This window comes from Trachinotus anak, unplaced genomic scaffold (assembly GCF_046630095.1).
Source record: "Trachinotus anak isolate AG129_WGS33_773 ecotype Australia unplaced genomic scaffold, CSIRO_AGI_Tana_v1 ptg000010l, whole genome shotgun sequence".
Lineage (NCBI taxonomy): Eukaryota > Metazoa > Chordata > Actinopteri > Carangiformes > Carangidae > Trachinotus > Trachinotus anak.
In genome coordinates, this window is record NW_027273861.1 from 5,091,561 (window position 1) to 5,112,500 (window position 20,940).

The following is a 20,940-nucleotide window of genomic DNA, read 5'->3' on the forward strand; positions in this document are numbered from 1 at the left end:
TGGTAGTAAAAAAGCATTGCATTGTGGGATTGTTAGCAGAAAGTCCTGTATATACCATGTCCCATTGTTTTTAATTTATATCGTGGACATATTTACACACAGGATTTGGACACTCAAATAAAATGGTGGACAGTAAATGTAGAGCACGATTCAGTGAGTGGACAGAGAGTTGGACACAGCCTTTTACTTTTAGCTGTCCATCTCAACCATTTCTCCATTATTCTAGCACTCCGTTTCAGTCTCGTTTTCATCACTGTTGCTAACTGTTTCAACCTCGCTGCTAACTAGTGTTCACACTGTCGATTGCAACATGTGGTGTTGTTATACAGCTGACTCAATATGGGCTTATATTTTTGGCTCAAATGATGATTAATATTTTTTTCTTCAAACTAGTTTAGCAACAGTCTTTTGTCATTATGTTCCCTGTCAGCTTTGGACTGTTTGTTTGACAGAAACTAGTGAATGATAAATAGGGGAGTATTTTTCATTTTATTTCTTTTTATTTATGTCTCTTGAACATTAAAATCCTTTGTGTGATTTCAAGAAGCTGAAGAGAAGCATAACTGGTATTATTATTATTTCTGTTGCGTGGTAGTGCCTTGTGTTTGGCCTCTGCTTGGCACACCTAGGTTACCTACTTGAGGCTGGTTTAAGCTCCTTACTGTGTAATTACGGAAGGAGCCGTACTTACACATGGTGTGCAGCTTCAGCAGTGGGCGATGGCCATCATCCTGGCAGGCTAAATAAGACTTGAAGAGGCATGGTTCTTCTAATTCGTTCCTTGTCTGCTACTTAGAAGAGGAGACACTGCAGTCCAAACAGGAACTGTGCACTGAAGCAAAAGCCACCAAAGTTCCTTGTTTCAATAGTGGTCATGGTTTGTGTCCAGAGTTAAAGTTGATCACTAGGCTCATCAGTAGTTGCACTTGCTTTATTTAAAACCTTTTGTGTGTGTGTGTGTGTGTGTGTGTGTGTGTGTGTGTGTGTGCGTGCATGTGTGCTTTTTATTGGCCACTTTCAGTTTGTTGCACATCAGCCTTAAAGCCCAGGGCCAGTCCTTCCCCAGCTTGAAGTGGATCCTGCATCACATGCTCCTGTTGTCTGTGATTCCTACTTCCCTGTTTTGTCACTGAGATGACTGATCTGTAGTCTGTGACTCTGCCAAGTTGACCCCTGTAATTCAGCTTGACAAACTAAAAAATGTATTTTTGGCTAAGTCATTAATGAGACATGCTCTGAAAACTGCTTTACATAGCCTTTCCCATCTGACTTCCTCTTCTCTTTCAAAAACTGTGTTTCGCAACTAACCACACCTATTTTTACTCCCCGTATGGTGGAATGACTTTGGTCATTTTGTTGTGTACTTTGGCTACTTCAATGAGCAACATGAAAACCTACTGATTTATTATTACGGTACTTGCAGTGCCGTCTGCACTAGCAGGAAAGTAACACATTTCTAGTTCTGCTGGCTCTGTACTCCCACACGTGTTAGATGTCAATGCACTCAAATTAAAGCTAAATGTTAGCACCCGAACCTCAGTCATTGTGTCAAATATGAGTTTGTCAGAGCTGTGATGCAGCTCCTCAGAGCATTAGCATGTGAACTGAAGTGAAATCAAACTGCTACTTTTGTACAAATTAGGGCTGAACAAGTAATGTCAAGTGCAATATCCAAATTGCGAGAGCTGCAGTTTTTTTTTAAATAAAGTTAAATAAATGTGTCACAACAGGCCATAAATGAAGCACTGTGCTGGGTTTTTTTTTTTTTTCCATTGAGAGTGACATGCAAAAATAAAACATGACTCATTGCAACTTTTTTTTTTTTTTTTTTTTTTTGCACATATCATTCAGCCTCAGTACTAATCAATGTAATCTAAAAGATACTCAGATGATTCCCAACAGGCCAATAGGTCTTTAGAGAAGATGAAATGGTCTCACATTGTTTTTCCAGGTGCTCTTCAGATATCTCCAAAGTAAATGGATTTGACCATACAGTATATACAGGTATATTTGACCTGAGAAGAAACTTAATTTACATAATCTCATTAACGCTCACAAGTCATACCGACCAACTAACAAACGTTTCTGTTCATGCTTCCTTTTCATCATCAAAAAGAGCAGCTGTCTTTTGTAATCTGACGCCTTTGACGGTGGTCATGCTTTGTGGAAATCTTTGTGGAGGGCAGGCCTAGACGTGCATCAGGTGCTGGTCCTCTGCATGCTTTACATGATGCCTACATAATCAAGAGAAAATGATTTTGATGAAAACCCTGAACCCTTTTTTTTTCTCAAATGACATCTCAAACAAGTAATCTGCCAAAGATGACTTCATGTGAAGTTGTGTCAACCATCCAGTTAATGAACATTTTTTAACAGCTGACAAAGACATAAAAGCAGCTGTGTCACTGTGTGCTAATATTCACCACTAAAAACTCACTTTTCTGCAGCAGTCCTTTAATTATATGGACCCTCTCCTCTTTGTGCCCAGTGCCATACCTCCATCTGCAGAGGAGGAGGAGGTCAGTGACCTCGCCTGACCCTGAGCCTGTAACCGCACTGACTGCCAGGCTTTTGTGTTGGTGGTCGGTCTCTGGGGATTGTTTGACTCACTGTCAATTCTGATTGCAATGGGTTTTTTGATTGTTCAGTGTCAGTGACATCCGAAAATCAGCAGTCAGCAGCAGCGTGAGAATGCAAACCAAAGCATACCACAGCACTTACTGAAAGAGAACTTATCAAATAGCATTTGATTTAATTTTGTTGAATTGTGGATCATGTCCTTGGTAGCATGTAAGGAATGTGAGAATGTATTAACTATGGTATTTGTATTTGCTTAATTTAAAAAGAAGGGTTTTTTGTTTGTCTTTTGGTGGAATTGATTACATAATGTAAAATGTCAATGAGATAGCATGACTGTAGTGTATTACATAAAACAATGATGCTCCGATATCAGGGATTTCCCTTAAGAAAGAAAGGATGACTGTGCATTCACGCTTCATAAATGCATCATTCCATATTTCAGATAGCCTGTTGAATGCCTGTTGTCAATCTTTGTGTATTGCAAACCAACTCATAACACCATCAATAACCCCTAACCCCAGGACATGATCTAACATGATCTAAGTGCAAAACTGTTCAGGTTTGTAAAATGTGCAATCAAAACTATGGCCAAATGGAGAAGGCATATGGAAGAAAAAAAAGGTGGCAAAATCATTTTGTTTTCAGCAGTGCAGAGGTCACAATCCAGCTCTGACCTGGTTGGTTGATCAGAGGCTATTTGTGCAGGAAGCGTTGCAGATAGCAGATAGCTGTTTGCACAAAGGGGAACCTAAAGCACCACGAGAAGCTCCTTTGAAGCTTGTGTTCAAAGCTAAAGGTGATGTCTGCAGTTGCATCTGTTTACTACTGATGATGTAGATTTTTAGGATGAAGTTCACTTTGGCTTTATGAACCCACCCCCTGCTATACTGCTGGCCCTTCAGCTTGTCAAACAAAAACAACGTATTAACTAAAAAATCAAGTCTCATTGCAGTAATTGAGGTCTGTCATTATTTGGATATAGGTTGTGCACAGGTTGATTTGTCATTGTCTGAGGTGTGGCCTTCCATTTTGGGCAAAGGTTATAAACATGATTGTTTGTGTCCTTTTCAGCAGCATGACGTCCACGGTGACTTTAGAGGATGCTCTCTCCAACGTGGACCTGCTGGAGGAGCTGCCGCTCCCGGACCAGCAGCCATGCATCGAGCCCCTACCCTCCTCGGTCATGTATCAGGTCAGTGCTGACAGCTGCACACTTGCTGTGGGGCATGCAATTAATTCATTATTAAATTTGTTCTAGTCAGAGGCTAGTTTTCTCACTAACTTGCTTAAAATACAGTGGTTTTTCATTTTAGATGGCCACTAGTGAACATATTTTGACTCTGTGAGCATACAAACACAGCACCATGACAACAGAGGTTATATTAGAGTAGAAATAACTTCCTCTTTCACCTTGTCTATCAATACACCTCATCAGTGTACTTCCCTGTACACCTCAAGGACTCTGAGGCGTGCAGGGAAGATTGTAGCTGACTCCTCCCACCCTGGACGCAAACTCTTTGTGACACTCCCCTCTGGCAGGAGGCTGCGGTCCTTCAGGACCAAAACCTCTCGCCACAAAAATAGCTTCTTCCCATCTGCTATTAGCCTCATCAACAAGGCTAGAGAGCCCCACTGTTGCTGATCAATTGCACCAATCACCAGAAAAAAATCCTTGTATGTGAAAACATACTTGGCAATAAAACTGATTCTGATTCTGATTCTGATTCTGATATCTCCCATTCCCCTTGTTGCAGTTTCCCTCAAGGTTAAAAACATGATAGATATAGTTATAAAAATATAGTGAATGGTAGATAATAATAAATCTCATCATTACATCAACATGAATAGCTTTCAATATCACTATTACCCCAGAGAGGCAGTAAGATCCTATTTAGATGAGTACATAAAAGAAAAATGAAATAAGTTTAACAGAAATGAATTGTTAGAGTTGATGTAGAGCTGCTACAAGAACCACCACATGAAGCCACAAACAGAAATGTGAATAGACACAGGGTCAGTAAGTTTCACCATCCACAGAAGAATTTCCCACTGGGTTTATTCATTGAATATAACCTGCGCATATCAGTATTATTTAAAACTACTGATACTGATTAAGATTAATTAATAATCCAGCTTTCTGTTATAAAAAATGAAAAAATTCTAGTTTTTCTAACAGGGTTAGAATTTATTAGTGCGAGGCTACAAAACAGCATTAAATCCAGAAGCTTACTCAGGATAGCGCCTTTCTCACCATCTGTGTAATTAGTTTCAACTACGTTTCCATGCAAAATTTAAAAAGAGAGAAATAATAAATGCAGAAATATGAAATGAATGTATAAATGTATGAATCTATTTGTGTAGGCCGCTCAAGCAAATTAACTTCCTGGGGACCACTGAAAATTCTAATTGTAAAAAAAGAAACTGCTTTACTGCCCAGTTTTTCACTCGTTTTGTCTGTAACATACTTGACATTTGTACCTGTGTCATTTGTTGTGAACATAATGTCTCCATCTTCCCACAGCCCAACTTCAACACCAACTTTGAGGACCGAAATGCCTTTGTCACCGGCATCGCCAGATACATCGAACAAGCCACCGTCCACTCCAGCATGGTATGTGGAATGACTTATTAGTATGTTCGTCTTCTCTCACCCCACTGATGTCGGGAAAGTGAATTCACCAGAATGAGGTCACAGGCTTTTTGGGAACAGGACGTGGTATGGGACCTTCTTGTCCCACCAGAGCATTTGCTATTGTGTAGCAGGCAGCTCACAGGACCCAGGCCCAGAATCAAATGGCCCGAGGACAAACGGATCCTTTGGACCATCTCTTAACAGGAATAGTTGGGCTTTGTGTCTAATTAGTGACGGACTAATTGCTCAGGGTCAGACTCAAACAGCACTCTGTGCGGAGGCAACACTGGCTTGGAAGCACTAATGCACTGTCCTGGGATGAAATGACTTACAAAAGAAGCAATGGTGCATGCATGTCTTAGTCCCTGTGTACTCTGTGTGTCTGTGTGTTTTGTGTTTTTATTTAGTCTGGAAAATGTGACCCAGTTTGGAATTGATTGATCTGATTGATAATTTTCTTTTTTTTAATTAGAATGAGATGTTGGAAGAGGGGCAGGAGTATGCCATCATGCTCTACACCTGGAGGAGCTGCTCACGTGCAATACCACAGGTAACCACTGTGTTTTGAGTCATTTTCCAAACAAAGTTAAAAATATTTTCTGGATCAAACTTCTAAAATTGGAGAATTTGCTGCTTTTCTTTGCCTTATATGGAAGTAAGTTGAATATCTTTTCTTTTTTGACTGTTGGTTGGACGAAACAATCAATTTGAAGATGTCCCTCTTTGATTCTGGGAATTTGTGATAGACATTTTTAAACATTTCCAGCCATGTTGTAGACAAAACAATTCATTTGGAAAATAACGTCCAGATTAATAGATAATGGAAATAATTGTTAGTCACAGCCCTAATTTTATATGATAATATCTTGATAAACAAAAGCTGCATGGAGTTTCCTTTATGCTCTCTTCCTTTAAGGTTTTCTGTTTCTGTTTTTGTGTTTTAGGTGAAATGCAACGAACAGCCCAACAGAGTGGAGATCTATGAGAAGACAGTGGAGGTCCTGGAGCCTGAAGTCACCAAGCTGATGAATTTCATGTACTTCCAGGTGAATATATATTTCTATATCAGCAGAGCAGCTTTGATGATCCACTCTCTGGCCAAGTGGCATAAACGTAATCTTTTCTCTCTTTCAGCGCACAGCAATTGACCGTTTCTGCGGGGAGGTCCGTCGTCTCTGCCACACTGAGCGCAGGAAGGACTTTGTCTCTGAGGCTTACCTGATGACCCTCGGAAAGTTCATCAACATGTTCGCTGTGCTGGATGAATTGAAGAACATGAAATGCAGTGTTAAGAATGACCACTCGGCCTACAAACGGTACACAGTCAGAGAAAGTTACAGTGCACTGCCTGTGTTCACACTGTTGGTCATCACAACAGGCACTAGATGGCAGCACCAGCCTCACTGCCCGGACAGTGTCTGTCAGACAAGGTTTTTTTCAACCATCCTGCCCCTTTATGTTTTCAACACAGGGATAATGAAAAGTGACTGTGTACTGTGAACTGAGGAGAGAGTCCAGTAATATTCTGACCATGAGAATTAAACATTCTGAGTCTTAGACTATAAGAAAATGATATTTTAAACGTTAAAGTGTAAAATTTAATAATATTGGATTTTATTAACTCCTATTATTATTCTTTGTCTTACTTTGATTTGATGAAGTTTTGGATCTACACATTAAGACACATTATTTCAGGCTTTTGGAGGTGTAGAGAGGAAGTATAATGCTGGCATGGAGTGAGTGAGTTAGCTTTTTTCAAGCCAGTATTTGTTTACAACTTGGGTAAAGTGGCACCACTAAAAGTCAGCAGCACTTCCTGTTAACAATGTACCCATTGATAGTCAGACAACTATCAGTGGATCACTTTGACACTGAGGAAAACATAAAAACATGAACATGAGTCTGAGGCAAGTCTGGAGTTATAAAGAGCCTCTTTTCTATTATTCTAAGTAGATTTATGGATGTTTATTGGCAGTGTTGATCAGAGATAATGGTATCCTTGTGAAGTGTAAGCCACACTGAATCTTAAAATGTCTGTGTGGTCAGATGTGACAAATGTTTGACTCTGAGAAGGGCATAAATTGTGGCTCACGCCTCACTTTCCCTCTTTCCCTCTGCAGCCCCCCTGGGGAGCTGTGCCTCACAGCTTGAAGACCTCTTTGTTAGAGTGACAGAAGAAAGATGGCTAATGTCTGTTTGGAGTAATTTTTTATTTATTTTTTTAAATCTGTTTCCTTCCTTTTCCTAGAGCTGCCCAGTTCCTCAGAAAGATGTCTGAGCCCTCTTCCATTCAGGAGTCTCAGAATCTGTCCATGTTCCTGGCAAACCACAACAAAATCACTCAGGTTAGTCAGATGTGCATCATATAGTTTTAACATGAAGGACTTATCATTCTTAAATTAAAATGTATTCAGTGATTTACACAAGCAGTTGATAAAAAAATATGATTTGAAAATAAATGTCAAAATAGACATCACAGTGTATGTAATGTGTTAACAGTTACATGAAGCTTACTGTATGATTGATCCTGTCTGCCAGTCTTTGCAGCAGCAGTTGGAAGTGATTAATGGATACGAGGAGCTGCTCGCAGACATTGTCAACCTGTGTGTCGATTACTACGAGAACAAGATGTACCTGACTCCCAGTGAGAAACACATGCTGCTCAAAGTAAGTAAAGCCCTGCACCTGCAGCTGCTGCTGCATGATTGTATCCGCCCACTCATTCCAAACAATTTACTGTGGCATTGTTGACAGGAATTGACATCCTATATGTAACCACTGCTCCTCTTCCACAGGTAATGGGTTTTGGTTTGTACCTCATGGACGGGAACAGCAGCAACATCTACAAACTAGATGCCAAGAAGAGAATAAACCTCACCAAGATTGACAAGTTCTTCAAGGTACCAGGATGTATGCATGTGTCAGATATGTACACAAGAACATGTTCTGCCCAATTTCCCAATGCACCCTAAAGCATTTATTTCATTTGCATTTTATTTACATTTTTTAAAAATAAAGCCAACCAACAATAAAGCTACCATAATACAAATAATGATGCTAACAAGCAAATGAAGCAAAGAGCAGTGAGGTAAGTCAACAAGAAAGGAAACATAAAGGAAGAAAAATATCTGCTCCAGACCAAATGCCCACATGTCTCAAGTACAATTAGATACATTCTCACTTTTGTACTGTTATTTCCACATTATATGTTTCTGCTTATGGCATATGAATATTTAGTAACATATATATTCTTCATTCATTATATCTGTCCTTGATGTTCTTCTCAAGTTTAATAGTTTTGATACTGGCCTGTAAATATCAATATTATTTATAACAATATAAAATAATGCTGCAACTAATAGTTATTTTCGTGAATGATTCATCTGCTGAGTATTTGCTTGATAAATCAATTAGTGTTTAAGGCAATAAAATGCCAGGAAACAGTGGAAAATGCCTGTTAAAATGTCGCTTTGTCGTCTGACCAACAGACCAAAGAATATACACAATCATATAAAACAGAGAAAAACAGCAAAACAGGATTGTCTTTTATATTTTCTGAGTCACTTCAATTTATGAATTTTTCCATTTGGTCGAACACAATCACCTTATCCCCACAATTTGATGTTTTTACTCTTCTTCTTCACACTTCTTTTACTGTTTTAGTGAGACAGACTCATTCAGTGTGCTCCCACTGTTTAATGTGGTAATAATAATGCATTTCTGTTCACTTCTTGATGTTCACAGCAACTCCAGGTGGTCCCTTTATTTGGTGACATGCAGATTGAGTTGTCCCGGTACATCAAGACCAGCGCACACTTTGAAGAGAACAAATCCAGGTGAGATGAGCAGACAGATTTTTGTTTGATCAGGATATCTGTGTGAGATATGGTCGCCGACAGATGAATGGATTATTACCAAGTAAGACTGATGATGTAGAAATAGACGAGATGCTAACGTGCTAAACTAAGATGTTGAAACCTCAGATCAATGCTGTGTCCAAGCACAGCCTCACAGAGCTGCTGGCATGTTTTTAGACTCTTGGTCTAGTGAACAAATGTTACTGACAGAAGTACAGAAATGCATTTTGGGACAATGATAAAAACCTATAGACTTTATATAAATACTGTTATCCTGGTCTTGAGGGACACATTACAGTTGAAAAATACTATTTCTGGCTGTTGTAGGTGTGTGAACTGTGAATGCTTCATTATATCTCTAACAAACAATGTTTTTCTTAAATGCACTTACATATTGATGTACTGTTGATTTTCACTCAATATGGCAGTAGATTGGTAACAGTGTGAAAAATATTTGTCTTGTATTTTCTTTTTTTTCCCCTCTTTATACCTTTAAAAAAGTGAGACTAGCATTTTCACTTTCATGTTCTTTTTACCAACAACCCACCTGAAGAGACACAAAACAACAATGAATTCATCATCATCACAGCTCCACATCTCTCCTCATTAGTTTGTAATGTGCTCTGTCCTCTTCCCCATAAACCTTGGGGTGTCTTTTCTTCCTGTCAGCGTTGGTGTGTTCTTTTGTTCTTTAACAAGGTTACATGTGTTCCTCACTTTGCTTCTCTCTCTCTCTCTCTCTCTCTCTCTCTCTCTCGCCCCCTAGGTGGACGTGCACGCATATATCCAGCAGCCCCCAATACAACATCTGTGAGCAGATGATTCAGATCCGTGAGGACCATATGCGTTTCATCTCAGAGCTGGCTCGCTATAGCAACAGTGAGGTTAGTGTGACATTCCACAGGGCTTAAAGTGAGTCACCCAGGTATACCACTGGTGACCACTGGTCATTAGTGAGGTGTTGGATTGTCTTTTATGCTGATATAATGCTGAAGAGTGGATATGTACATTGCGTGCATATACATGTACTTATGTTCACCTCTGTCAGATGTGGCCCCCTGGCTGTTTCAGCAGACACTCTAAAGAGGGATTTAAGAGCTCTTTCTTATGTGAGAGGTCTTTCAGTTCCCAGCAGTGATGTAACAAGCTTTTGAGCAGATGTCTTGTCCCAAAGGATTTCCAGAGGTCACAATTCAGTGTGATTCAGATGGAGGTTTAACTGACTCACTTCTGGATTAGAAATTGCTGATGTACTGAGCACAGAAATGGTGACAATTGGAAAGCAATTTTAATGATCACACCGTGAATGATGAAATGTTACTCCTTGGTTTTTGTGCTCGCCTCCTCCTAGCAGTCTCTACAAATGCTTTTCAATAACGCGCACTGTGAGCAAATCAGGATTTTATGGTGTGCGCCTTTAGCGTGTGGGTCAGAGTGTGTTAAAGTGTGTTACTTTGTGTCCATGTAGGTGGTGACCGGGTCAGGGCGTCAGGAAGCCCAAAAGACGGATTCTGAGTACAGGAAGCTGTTTGACTTGGCCCTGCAGGGCATGCAGCTGCTCTCCCAGTGGAGCGCTCATGTCATGGAAGTGGTGAGGAAGCACAGATTGTTCATTAATTATATCTATGGAGAGAAATAGATCTATAACGAGAGATAGTTGAGACTGAATTATTGAGTTCTTATTTTTTGTTTTAATTCTTTGTGATAGCATAGAGCTGCAAGCATCACCATAGAAATCAAGTACTGGTAGTACCGCTCGATGTTTATTTATGTACTTTCTGACTTTGCCTACAGTACTCCTGGAAACTGGTGCATCCCACAGACAAGTACTCCAACAAGGAGTGCCCTGACAATGCTGAGGAGTATGAGAGAGCCACCAGATACAACTACACAAGCGAGGAGAAGTTTGCCCTTGTAGAGGTCAGTTACAGTTACAGTGCAGCTGGATGGATACTGTATGGTTTTTCAACTGCTATTAGTCTTATCACTGATTAAATGTTGTGTGTCTGGCAGGTAATGGCTATGATAAAGGGACTGCAGGTGCTGATGGGACGCATGGAGAGTGTGTTCAATCACGCCATCCGTCACACCATCTATTCAGCTCTGCAGGACTTTGCTCAAGTCACTCTGCGTGACCCACTGCGGCAGTCCATCAAGAAGAGGAAGAATGTCGTCCAGAGGTAGAGATCCTACTACTGTCGCAATTAACTCACCACATTGACACCTCAGCTGCAAATAGTCACATCTTGTTATGCCGCCACACTGGAGGCAGCTGTGGCTGGAGGCGTCATGTGTTTTCAGGTTGTTCGTCCGTCTGTCTGTCCCATTCTCATGAACATGATATCTCAGGAACATCTGGAGGAAGTCCCTTCAAATTTAGCACAAACTTTCACTGAACCTCAGGGACGAACTGATAAGAATTTGGTTGTTAAAGGTCAAAGTTAAAGGTCACTGTGACCTCACAAAACATGTTTTGACCATAACCCCCTAATTCACAGTTGATTTACTGTGACATCATAAAGTTGTGTGAAAACACTTCTGGCTATTTCAGTGCTGTAACTCAGGAATACAAGGGGAGATTGGAACCATATTTCCTGCAATTTGACTGGTTAGTGGAGGCCTGTGTGTGCAAGGCAGTAATTGTGTTGGTAATATTTCCTAGAAGTTATCATATATATGTGAAATGTTCAATCCCTGTATGCTGGAGTGCTGAGAGAAAACTTTTAATAGCAGTCCTTGATTGAACAATGACTGCACCGCACTGACAGCCGCTGAACCAAGTAGAGGCAGACTTGAGATTTACAGTTTTGCAGAGCTGTATTATTTTTCAATAGTCAAATAAAACAAAACATGTATTCCAGACATATTGAGCTCACAAGTGGGTACCTAGACTTGAATTATGCAACACAAATAATTTAAGAAGTCCCTGTTCTGAGTGGCTGCAGTTAGCTCCTTCATTAGTAGAGGATGAGAGGACAAGTATACAGCCAATTTTTTTTTTTTGGTCTGGATTTCCAGGCTATATATGTGTGTGTGTGTGTGTGTGTGTGTGTGTGTGCTGTGTGTATTGTGTGTGTTATGTGTATTTAAACCTGCTATAGTCATGTCACATGACTGTGTAAAGTGAAAGGTGTTACTCAAAGTGATGAACCCACAGATAAACCTCTATGGAGCCTCATAGTGTCTTTGAGCTCTTTGCTTTGATTTTCTGACTCACAGTGTTACTGTTTAGATTCCTTCTCACTGCCCTAACGTGGTGGTTTTTGGTGTATTCAGTCTGCTGCTCTGTGCAGCTGCTCTCTTAAAAATCTCTGTACTGTATAAGAAAAGTGTCCTACTGAGTTACTGAGCCTCCAGCAAATTTTCCCCAAACAACAATACTTTCTGCATACTTCACATTCATAATCCTCAAGAGAAGCAGTTTGCAGCTAGCTACTGCAGCTAGTTTGCACACTCGTGCTCAGACTAACAGTTAACCAGAAAACTCACTGACGTTTCTGAATTGTCCTCTTACTGCAGCGTCCTCCAGGCTATTCGGAAGACAGTCTGCGACTGGGAAACCGGCCGTGAGCCTCACAACGATCCTGCCCTCCGTGGAGAAAAAGACCCCAAGGGTGGCTTTGACATTAAGGTTCCTCGTCGCGCTGTGGGACCCTCCAGTACACAGGTCTTACCTCCACGCCCCTGCTCATAAACCCATGCTTTACCTTACCTCACTTTCTCCTTTCCTCCTCTTGTCCTTTCCTATACCTCCAAGGTCTTGCACACTGTGAGGCCCACCCACATTAATCATATGGCTTATGAGGCTTGCATTGCTCCTGTAGCACATCAGATTTGAGCTCAGCTCTGTGACATGTCACGTCAGAGTTGAATCACCTCTGAGTGAGGGAGATAATAGGAGCTCAGAAGGCCTCATAAACCTGCCTGTTGTGTTTTCTGTATTGTTCCCTCTTCACATATGAATGACTTATAATAAGCCTTACCCTTCAAAGTGTCCCTGTGTAGCTCTGTTTAAGTCTTTTACATTACATTCCACATTACAGCGTTGGATAGGAATTATGTTACATATCACACTTATTGTCATTATTTAGTAGCAACCCTCATATTGCGTAAACCACACAGATTTATCAGCTTAGTGCTCAATACCAAGAACTAATCTTTTTTCCAGGTGCGAGACTATAAAGCCCTGAACAATCACCTTCTGTGTTTATCTGCCCTGAATAAACTCATCTGAGTTGTAAATGATGTATATTATGAAAACAGATCTAAGAAAGTGTTCACCACTGAGGTGAACTCAAAACTTATTTGAGTGATGAGCAGCAGGAAAATGTACTGCAGCCTCCCTGCTGATGCATGTTGGCTATGTTCGAACAGGCAGAGGGGAAAAAAAGAAGAAAATCCACGTTCCTGCTAAATTTTCTGGTGGATGTTAGGTGCATGTTTTTTAATGAGATAATATTCTGTGACATGTAGGAGGCAACACAGACACAAGAGCTTTTATACAAGCCACCCACCTGTAATGAGATTAGAAAACCTGTGTTCGAAGGACATGTGGTGTTTGCAGGTGATGTGATTGGAAACCCACTGGGATGTAGACAGTAATGAGATTTTACTTACATTGTTTCTCTTTTTTGTTTTTACACATACATATGTAGCTCTACATGGTGAGGACCATGCTGGAGTCTCTCATTGCTGACAAAAGTGGCTCTAAGAAGACTCTGCGCAGCAGTCTGGAAGGCCCAACCATCCTGGACATTGAGAAGTTTCACCGCGAGTCCTTCTTTTACACCCATCTGCTGAATTTTAGTGGTGAGAGGAAACAGCAATTTGATCCTGTCGCTCCTGAGAGAGTCCTTTGAAAGCTGCATAACTGCCTGGAGATGGGGCAGCTGTTATGATAGCCGTTTTATAAGGGCCTGTTGTCTCTTCTGTGCAGAGACCTTGCAGCAGTGCTGTGACCTCTCCCAGCTCTGGTTCAGAGAGTTCTTCTTGGAGCTCACTATGGGTCGCAGGATCCAGTTCCCCATTGAGATGTCCATGCCCTGGATCCTCACCGACCACATCCTGGAGACCAAGGAAGCTTCCATGATGGAGTAAAATCTGCATTTTTGTTTAATGTAGTAGCCATAATTGTGGGGAAACTTTAATTCCGTACTAATTTCCAGAACCTCACATGTTTCTGCCCATCCTTAAATTTTATTTTATTATCTTTAAGACATCCAACATTCTAGCGGTTTGTTTTTTGGGGCCTTTCTTTAGCATTAACTATTCGTCTAAATCTTGGATGTGAAGCATCCCTCTAGCAGTGGGAAGATAAGATCTTCATAAGTTCTCCATGGTGAGACTTGATAGTTGTAAGGACAAAGACAGCACACTGTGTCTTTGTCCTTTTCTAACCAAACTTTGTGCTTTGAATTTGTCAAGAGAGAGGCCTGGATGTGTGAGATTATTGGTGGTGTGACTGGCCAGAGGCATTCAGCAACTTCAATAGCTGTTTCCTCTTATCTTATGTTTTCAAAAAGACCCTGGGTAAAATCCTAAAAATTGGGATTAGCTATGAATGTCTGTTTTAAAACTTTGCTGCAGGATTATGTTGATATGAGGCAGGTTTTACATAAGCCATTAAGCACTTCATCTGGCATGAACTGTAACTGCTGTAATTCTTCATGTGCACCCAAAGCTGGTAGAAAGTCTGTGTATTTACCATATAGATATTTAATATTGTCAGGAAACAAATGAAGAGAATTTCTGTCCAAATATTTATGGCACTGACTGTATAGTGTATGAAAACAGTTTATTTGCAGCACACTGGTGGACAAGCTGTTCAGCAGAATAACTTATGTTAATGTGATATATTTAAGTTCTAAAACTAAAACTGACATATTTCTCTGAACTTGTGAAAGGATTCATCAGAGTTGGATTTATCTCAGTCCACAGATGCAATGTCAGTTTTACCATCTGCCCGTTTTGTATCCCTCTACATTTTCAGCGCTGTGTGATCCAATGTGGAACCTTTGCTGTCTCTTCCTATCAGTCTTCCTTCTTCTTAGCAAAAAACCATACTCCAGTCTCAGCCTGCATTCATTTTCATTCATTTTCTTCACTCTTGAATCCGCATGAAGACACTTTGGAATTAAACTTTTTTTTTTTTTTTTGGTTCAATCCCCTCCAGGTATGTGCTGTACCCTCTGGATTTGTACAACGACAGTGCTCACTACGCCTTGACCAAGTTCAAGAAGCAGTTCCTCTATGATGAAATAGAAGCTGAGGTAATAGACAAAATATTTGCTTTATATACTGGATGGTTTCATTTTCCATTTTGCTTGACAAGCTTTAACCTTGGTATTTAATAAGCTGCACTGTAGAATGTCACCTTTCAAAATGTATGTATCAATATATTTAGTCAATGTATATCATGACAATTTCCAGAAACACTGTGTGTGATGAGTTTTCAAAATCAGTGTCAATGACTATTTTTCTTAACAAGCCAGCGCTTAAACACTGGTTTATTTAATTGTATTACCTAGAAACAATTGATTTAAAATGGTATTTGCAAGTACAATATTCCAAAACTGAAAAAATGTGTTTCATGGTGGAGTTTCTCCTCTGGTAAAATGGTCATCACAGATTGAAACATGTATTTTTAAAGATACATGTTAATTTGAACCTGTGTTATTATTTCAGGTGAACTTGTGCTTTGATCAGTTTGTCTACAAACTGGCTGATCAGATATTCGCCTACTACAAGATTCTAGCAGGAAGGTGGGTGTAACATTTGTATGGACTTCTTATTGACTTTTTTCATAGTGTATACGTTAGTAATGCTGTAATTTCCAATTATGGGATACTTCTGAAGTTGCCAGGGGGAACTTGGAAAGATTGTGGAGTAGCTCAAATGATTTGAAAAAATGGAAATTATGATTTATTTAATCATATAGTTACTTATTTGAGTTTAGGTGGAAAATAACCATCCACATAGAACCATCCAAATTGTTGTGATGCTGACCAGAAAGCTACCAGTTAGAATAGGCTACTGCACAGTACAGTTGGCTAAAAGTAATGGATGAACGTTCAAAATAATTAGCTGAATTAAATGAATAAATATTTGAAATAGCTGGCTAAAAGTAATGCAAACATATTTGAAACAATAAGCTAAAATAATGGCTAACATAGAGTTAGCTTTAAATAATGAATGAACAGATGAAATGATGAGCTAAAGAATAAATGAATAAACATTTACCGGTAGTATGAAAAAACTATTTAACAATTCTCACCTGTTGTGGTGTTACTTAGCATTCACTTAAAATCAGATGAAACGAGCACAGACATTTGGGACATGATGGGTGGTGTTGATGAAGAGTGCTTGAAGGGATCTCCTCCTCTGATAGGGAAGTGGGTGTAAGTTGGACAAAGAAAAGTGGGGAACTGCTGTTGTAATGTACTAGCCTCCAGAAGAGAGTCTTTTAAAAATGTGGATTCACACTTTCATGAAAACACTTACAGTTAACTTTACTCTTCCTTCAAATCCCTCAGTCTTCTGCTTGACAAACGTCTGAGAGCTGACTGCAAGAACCAAGGGGCCAATATTCCCTGGCCTGCCTCCAACCGCTACGAGACTCTGCTGAAGCAGCGCCACGTCCAGGTATATACTGTACCAATCTTGCATTCGGCACTGCCACCTTCATGTTGTGCCTCTTGTACTAATGGGTTGTGAACCTTAGCTCCTAGGCCGCTCCATTGATCTGAACAGGCTTATCACTCAGAGGGTCTCTGCTGCCCTTTCAAAGTCTCTGGAGCTGGCCATCAATCGCTTTGAGAGTGAGGACCTCACCTCAATCATGGTAAGTTGATTTCAATCTTTGTGAATAAATAAAGTTCTCCTTTTTCTTTCTGGGTATTTTTGTGTTTGCTCTTATTACTTGCTTCTTGGTTTGTGTTTCCAGAGGCAGAAGTAAGCTTTTTATGATCTAGTCTTATCTAGTTTGTCCTTGGACTGATGTGAGAGGAGGTACACTGTGTGAGTGTGCAGGAATGGACTGTTTTTCTGTGTATTGCTTGGTTAAAGGAACTGGAAGGTCTTCTGGATATCAACCGCATGACACACAAGCTCCTCAGTAAGTTTTTGACCCTGGACAGCCTGGATGCCATGTTCCGGGAGGCCAACCACAATGTGTCGGCCCCCTACGGCCGCATAACACTGCACGTCTTCTGGGAGCTCAACTATGACTTCCTCCCTAACTATTGCTACAATGGTTCTACCAACAGGTGGGTCACTGTCTGAGTTACAGTCCACTGCTCTGGTCAGTACTATACCTTTCCTTTCTGGAGTTCCCTTCTGGTGGTAAACTACTTAGCTAATTAACACTGACATTTGTTTAAAAGAGAAAAATAAGCGAAAAAAACCCCCATCAAGCCAATTAGTTTTCAAAACACGGGTTCCTGCCAACATGCTGCAATCATGATTAATGGTCAAGTGGTAGCTACATCAATCATTAATTACTTAATACTCAGGTGGCACACAGCGACATCATCAGCAATGAATTACCTACTCTGGATCAGATCAAACGCATAAATGTAAATGTAAATGCATACAACTAAATCAGTAGCAGCCAGGCAGGATTACCATCTGGGCAAAGTGGGAACCTGCTTTGTGGACCCAGACCTCCAGGGGCCCCAAAAGACCCAGTTTCACTCAATATTAATATGTTTCAAATTTGTTTTGACATTTGCACCAGTATACAGTAAAACACATGCCTTATCACCTAAGGCTTATAACTCTGGTGTTGTAGAGAGACAGTGTGTAAAAATCTAGCTTTAAAACCCTTAATGATTTGATGATGATGATGATTTTACTTAATAATTATGAGTGTATACTGTATATTCCTAAATCGAGTTGTGTTTTGGCAAGTGGCTTCAAACTTATCAGCACACATCAAACTTCAGATTATTTAGCAACCAGTTTGATGGTTTGGTGTTCGCTCATCACAATTTAACACAAATGGCCTGACCAACAATCTAAAAACCAAGGAGTTTATGATCATAGGAGACTAAGAAAACCAGCAAATATTCACTTGTGAGAAGCTGGAACCAGGAAAAATCATCTTATAATTGGTTATGTGATTATTCATTAACGTTAATGCATTCTCAGCAGGGGTCTTTAAAATAAACAGTAACACCCTCCATACAGTCTGCAACTGAACTTGTTTGAATTTTCCATGTTGGGTTTATTCATATTTTATTGCTATACTTATGTCTCAGACGATAAAGGTGTTTCTGCAATGCAGCACTCCTTCAAGGTTATCTTCAGGAGGACTGAGAAAAGAGGACAGACGTGTTGTTGTGTGTGTTGTTGTTTTTTTTTCTTCTTCTTTTAGCCTCCTGCTGCTCTTTATTGTGCATATTATATCCTGATAGTAGTGATGGTACAAATACATGTTTGAATAATCTGTGTGTTCAGGTTTGTGCGTACTGTCCTGCCCTTCTCTCAAGAGTTCCAGAGGGACAAGCCACCCAATGCTCAGCCCCAGTATCTGTATGGGTCAAAGGTCAGTACTTTTTTTTTTTTTAATTCATCGCCCACAGAGAGAGAGAGAGAGAAAGAACCTTTCATTCTTTGTTATTGGATTCCATGAATGGAAGGTTTTTTTTATTGATTTCTGACAGGACATGACTGACTTCTTACGTCCACACATTGAAGTCAAACATTCACTACACATCAGTAAGAAACACCAATAGAATACAAGTGGAAAAGCATAATTATGGACAACTGTGTGAAATCTCCTAAAAAATGTGCAAAACAAATGGAAAAAAATGTGGCTGTTTTTATGCAAAGATCTAAATGTATCTTAGAAAAACATTGAGATCAAAAAGTCCTTCATGAACTGTAAGAGGAACATTCAGTGGAACAATATTTAATATATGATAATTAGACAGGATTCATTATTATTTCATGTGTTTTCAGAACATTTATCACGGATATTTTATTTATTAATGTTTTGTTTTAAATGGTTCCCGTGAAAATATTTTTATTTCTCTTGAATAGGATTTCATAGGTGGATGAAAATACTCAGTGACAATTCAGTCCGGGCAGAACAATGCTGTGATGACCTCAATCCAGTTGATTCACGCTGGCTCGCTGCCAGACAGCTTAGTGAGCGTCCTCAGCTCATGGTCTTGGGTAATTATGCGGCCAGTGGTCTGCGCTGAGAGGAGGGGGGGTTGTGGGATGGCAGCGTGTTTGGTGCTATCCTCGCTGCTTTGGGGTGTGTAGAGGCATCCGGATGCGGACATGTCTTGGAGGGTTGAGTTGGTCACCACCGGGCAGCCGTCTGTGGCCTGGCTTTGGAGGGAGCAGATGGTGTGAAGACACCCCCACAACAGGATGCCGGCGATGACCAGGAGCAAGATGCAGCAGGTCAGCCAGACGCCCATGGCGAGCTCCCAGCCTGCTCTGTCTTGACCTTGGCTGCTCTCACTCAGAGTGCTGAACACCTGGCACTGGTCCCGCACCGGATTGGCGGCCTGACACGTCACACACAAGAAGTAGGCGGTCTGGGGGAGGAGGTTGGCCAGGTGTGTGCTGGTCTGACTGACGGGGATGCGTTCCTCGTGCAAGAAGCTCTTGCGCTTGTAGCCCATGAGCAGGCTGTTCCAGTTGGGGTCGTACATGACGCTGTAGAAGGTGTCCAGGCAACCGGGGAATGATGGCCAGCTCACCCTGGCTGAGGTGGCGGAGATGTTGTAGACTGCAATCCCCATGAGGAGGAGTTGTAGCGTGGAGTGTTTCCTCAGTTACTGCAGTCGTTGTCTGCTCACAATGCAAAACTGAACTGGAAAAGAGAGATGACATAAATGAAGACACTGACAGGAACAAAAATCAGTAAAGATAGAACTTTGTCACAGACGGTTCTGATTTTTGTGTTTCTTTCCACCCGGTGGATCATACACTGAGCTTCCACCACTAACATGTAGCGATTAAATCATAGTGAAAATACAGGTTTGTTGGTCTGGTTGTGCTCGTTTGGGGTGATTACAGTGGATTGCAGCATGTTTTTGTTGTAATGGCAAAAATATTTGAATCCTGACTCACCTATGGCCAAATTAGAAATAAATACCGGTGCAATAAAACATGTAATTCCCTCCGCCCTGTACGTCCTGCTCAAATTGCATAGTGCTAAATGAAATGTCATGTCTATCCATTCATCCAACACCCTCACCATGCAAAGCGTAAAAAGGGAAAGAACAGTATCAGAGGACAATAAGCATTGTAAGAGGGACAAAGTGCAGTGGTGGGAGGGAGATGAGAATATGTACAGACTTTCAGGAAATTACATAATGCAGAATTACATGTGATCTGTGCTGTTAGTCACCTGTTACAGTACAGGTGATGATCTGCCAACCTTGAGCAGTTAAAACCCCAAACTGGTCAGGTCAGGTTTGAGTGGTAGGACCTATGGTTTTAGCTTTGATTTGAGCATCATTTGTTATATATGTGTATATATATATATATATATATATATATATATATATATATATATATATAGAAAATGAGCACTTTTGCTTATAGAGCACAAAATGATAGCATGATCTGGACCTGAAATAGATGTCAGGTGGTGGCAAAATAAGCCTTTCAGCTCTTGTGAAATGGAAACGGTTCATAGAAACGCCCAAATTAGATCCTCAGTGTTGAATTATTTTAATTTACATGGTATCAAATGCAGTGTGATATAATTAACCACAAGTGTTCATTCAGCCCACTACCATTTAAAATAATGCAGAGAAGGTGTGGTGCTTACTGAGAATAAGACACACTCAAATGACATGGTCTACTTGTGTTATTTTTGTCATTACTCTTTTTACACACAGATAATCT

General features: G+C 40.4%; 2 protein-coding genes across 4 annotated transcripts in view; one reads left to right on the forward strand and one right to left on the reverse strand.

The window, feature by feature from the left end:
• The window catches only part of cyfip1 (cytoplasmic FMR1 interacting protein 1), a 32,443-nt gene that overhangs the window by 2,514 nt on the left and 8,989 nt on the right, over nt 1–20,940 (forward strand). For 2 of the 3 annotated variants that reach the window (XM_071487090.1, XM_071487089.1), the window contains 22 exons: nt 3,652–3,772; nt 5,102–5,191; nt 5,685–5,762; nt 6,157–6,258; nt 6,347–6,528; nt 7,461–7,557; nt 7,751–7,879; nt 8,008–8,112; nt 8,957–9,048; nt 9,836–9,953; nt 10,538–10,660; nt 10,864–10,989; nt 11,083–11,249; nt 12,589–12,736; nt 13,725–13,878; nt 14,006–14,162; nt 15,242–15,338; nt 15,754–15,830; nt 16,602–16,710; nt 16,790–16,909; nt 17,134–17,333; nt 18,526–18,613. In XM_071487090.1, coding sequence (XP_071343191.1) covers nt 3,656–3,772; nt 5,102–5,191; nt 5,685–5,762; nt 6,157–6,258; nt 6,347–6,528; nt 7,461–7,557; nt 7,751–7,879; nt 8,008–8,112; nt 8,957–9,048; nt 9,836–9,953; nt 10,538–10,660; nt 10,864–10,989; nt 11,083–11,249; nt 12,589–12,736; nt 13,725–13,878; nt 14,006–14,162; nt 15,242–15,338; nt 15,754–15,830; nt 16,602–16,710; nt 16,790–16,909; nt 17,134–17,333; nt 18,526–18,613 — 2,676 coding nt within the window. In that variant the 5' untranslated portion in view covers nt 3,652–3,655. The remainder of the gene's footprint in view (nt 1–3,651; nt 3,773–5,101; nt 5,192–5,684; nt 5,763–6,156; nt 6,259–6,346; nt 6,529–7,460; nt 7,558–7,750; nt 7,880–8,007; nt 8,113–8,956; nt 9,049–9,835; nt 9,954–10,537; nt 10,661–10,863; nt 10,990–11,082; nt 11,250–12,588; nt 12,737–13,724; nt 13,879–14,005; nt 14,163–15,241; nt 15,339–15,753; nt 15,831–16,601; nt 16,711–16,789; nt 16,910–17,133; nt 17,334–18,525; nt 18,614–20,940) is intronic. The other variant, XM_071487091.1, reaches the window with a different exon arrangement.
• On the reverse strand, nt 19,060–19,889 carry LOC139626676 (fibronectin type III domain-containing protein 9). The gene has a single exon (XM_071487099.1). The coding sequence runs from the start codon at nt 19,824–19,826 to the stop codon at nt 19,191–19,193; it is 636 nt and encodes a 211-aa protein (XP_071343200.1). The 5' UTR covers nt 19,827–19,889; the 3' UTR covers nt 19,060–19,190.